This window comes from Pecten maximus, unplaced genomic scaffold (genome assembly GCF_902652985.1).
Source record: "Pecten maximus unplaced genomic scaffold, xPecMax1.1, whole genome shotgun sequence".
NCBI classification, from domain to species: Eukaryota; Metazoa; Mollusca; class Bivalvia; order Pectinida; family Pectinidae; genus Pecten; species Pecten maximus.
The window spans coordinates 4,797-7,588 of NW_022980723.1; the positions used below are offsets into that span (position 1 = coordinate 4,797).

Below are 2,792 nucleotides of genomic sequence, written 5' to 3' on the forward strand. Positions count from 1 at the left end.
TATCATCAGCGATATCTTGCTTGTTGCATTGTCCGTCTTTAGTCGTCCATTGTGTGACGGCTGTCGTCTGTCTGTCCGTTCGTTTTACCGTCGTCTGTCGTCAAATCGTCATAAGTACCGTCGTCTTACGTATTCCGGCTGTTTGCTTCGTGCGTTATTTGTCCGTATAGGCCAACGTCCGTCGTCAGTTGAATGATAAGAAGATGAGTGCAGATGACCATTATATGGACAGTATACAGTCTACTGATAACACCTCGTCCGAGGACTACGAGTTATATACTGGAGAGAGTACAACTCCAAAACAAGAGATGAAAAGAATGAGGCAAGAGTCTCCAATATACAACCAGGTGAGTGAAAAAACAGATGACACTGTTATAATAAAATGTCAACAAGTGAAACTTGCAAATAAAAATCCCATTGTAATTCAAAAACTTATTACAGGAGCTCTAGAATATCCAACCAGAGCCATCAGGGGACTAGGCAATGGAGACCTCCTAGTAAAGTGTATGGACACCACCCAAAAGAAAAAGTTACTCGTCTTAAAGCAGCTTGGTGAGTTTAAAATCCAGGTCAAAACTCCGTTAACCTCTAATAGATCAGAGGGAGTCATTTACGGTGTAAGCACTGAACTTTCCGATAAAGATCTGGTAGAGAGTCTCAGTGAAGATGGGGTCACAAGGGCTACTCGTATGAAGGGCCGTCAGTACGACAGTGACAAAAACAGTACCACTGTCCGACTGACCTTCAGTACAAAAGATATACCGGAGCGAGTAGCCGTTGGCTACAGAATTTTTAAAGTAAAACTGTACGTTCCACCTCCACTAAGGTGTTACAAGTGTAACCGGTACGGGCATATAGCTGCCCGCTGTAAAGGGGCATTACGATGCCAGAAGTGTGGGGGGGACCACAAAGTGGCCGATTGTAAGTCCGAGGACTTAAAATGTGTAAACTGTGGAGGGGCACACAGTGCCGCCTACGGGGGTTGTACGGCCAGGAAAAAGGCTGTAGACATTGTAAAAATACAGGTGACAGAACATTGTTCACGTCGAGAGGCGGTACAAGAATATAAAAAAAAATCGTATGCACAGTCAGTCTCCGAAAACACACCGGAAACAATTAACCCCGTACCGTACTCCGGGGTAGCTGATTTCAACATCCCTAAAAGTCAGTCCCACCGTCCGTCCGTCCGTCCGTCAGTTACTGTCCCACAGGAACCTATGGTGACAGTACCTATCAAAAAGCTACTACAGTTAGCAGTCTCTGTCATCGCCAAAATCAATGAAGGTTCTAGTTGGACAGAAATACTTATATATGTACTTAGTCAAGCTGAAACCATATTTGGAGTCAAGCTCGACAGCACAATGTTACCCGATACACTCGTGAAATAATATGTCTACCAATAACACCACGGGTATAGGCATCCTACAGTGGAATGCCCGGAGCATAGCGAAACATGGATTCGAGTTTTTAAAATTTATTGAAAATAGACATGATATACACGTCATTTGTTTACAGGAAACATGGCTAAAAGAAAACACTAGTTTTCATATTCCAGGTTTTTATCCACCGGTATTAAAAAACCGTTTAGACGGAAAGGGCGGGGTGGCTATATATGTACGTGAAAATCTAAATTATCACGAACTTAACATTACAAGTAAAGTCATGGAAGTTATCGGTGTTGTTATTAAACTAAACGACAAATCAATTAGTATAATTGATATATACAATACATGTAAGACAAATGTTGTATCTGACTATACAGAACTTAACAAATATATAGATACCCCATATATTATATGTGGAGACTTTAATAGTCATCATACTCTCTGGGGCGGTACCAGGTGTGACCCCAAGGGTAAAGTTTTGTATGAGTTCATAAATGATACTAATCTTGTTTTACTAAATGATGGTTCTGGAACCAGAGTGAGCCCAGCTACCCTGGATATAACACCGATAGACCTGACAATAGTTACTCCCACAATAGCGGGAGATTGTACCTGGAATGTATATCCAGATAATTTTGATAGTGATCACTATCCTGTTTTAACAATTTATAAATGTAAACCACTTTTAAATAATACTGTAAACAAGTCACGATGGAATTTTCACAAGGCTGACTGGGAAAGATATAAAACCACCAGTACAAGGGAGGTAACTCCCGCACTCTTAGACGGTAATGTCGAGAGCAGCCACACTAAACTTATCGATACCATTATAAACATTACTGATAGCTGTGTTCCGAAAAAGCAGAAAAAAACAATTAATAGATCTGCAGTACCGTGGTGGAACGGGGAATGTACTCGGGTTGTACGTGACAAGCACCGGGCATATAATAAAGCCCGACGTGATTTTAACAATGAAAACTTACAAGATTATCGGCGTAAGAGAGAATTATCCAAACAAACACTATTAGAAACTAAAGAGAAATACTGGAGAAATCTTTGTAATGATATGAATGAAGACACATCTCTAGCAAAAGTATGGAAGGCAGTGAGAAATATGAAAACCTCAAATACCAGCAAACAAATACCAGCATTATTGAATACCACTACTAATAGATATGTAATTACTAATACTGAAAAATGTAATCTTTTAGCAGAAACCTACACTGCAGTAAGTAAAACAATTAATTATACAGATGATTTTATTAAAAATAAATCTGAATTTGATAAACAATACTCAGATTATGTAAATGATACAGTGCCATGCACAAGTAATATTAATAATATGTTTACTTTTCAGGAGTTTATTGAAGCGCTGTCTCAAACTAAAGAGACTAGCCCGGGGGATGA

At 39.6% G+C, this 2,792-nt stretch overlaps 1 protein-coding gene across 1 annotated transcript; it reads left to right on the forward strand.

The window, feature by feature from the left end:
• The first annotated feature begins 203 nt into the window (after positions 1–203).
• Positions 204–1,388, forward strand: LOC117319644. The gene has a single exon (XM_033874419.1). The coding sequence runs from the start codon at positions 204–206 to the stop codon at positions 1,386–1,388; it is 1,185 nt and encodes a 394-aa protein (XP_033730310.1).
• Positions 1,389–2,792: the final 1,404 nt, after the last annotated feature.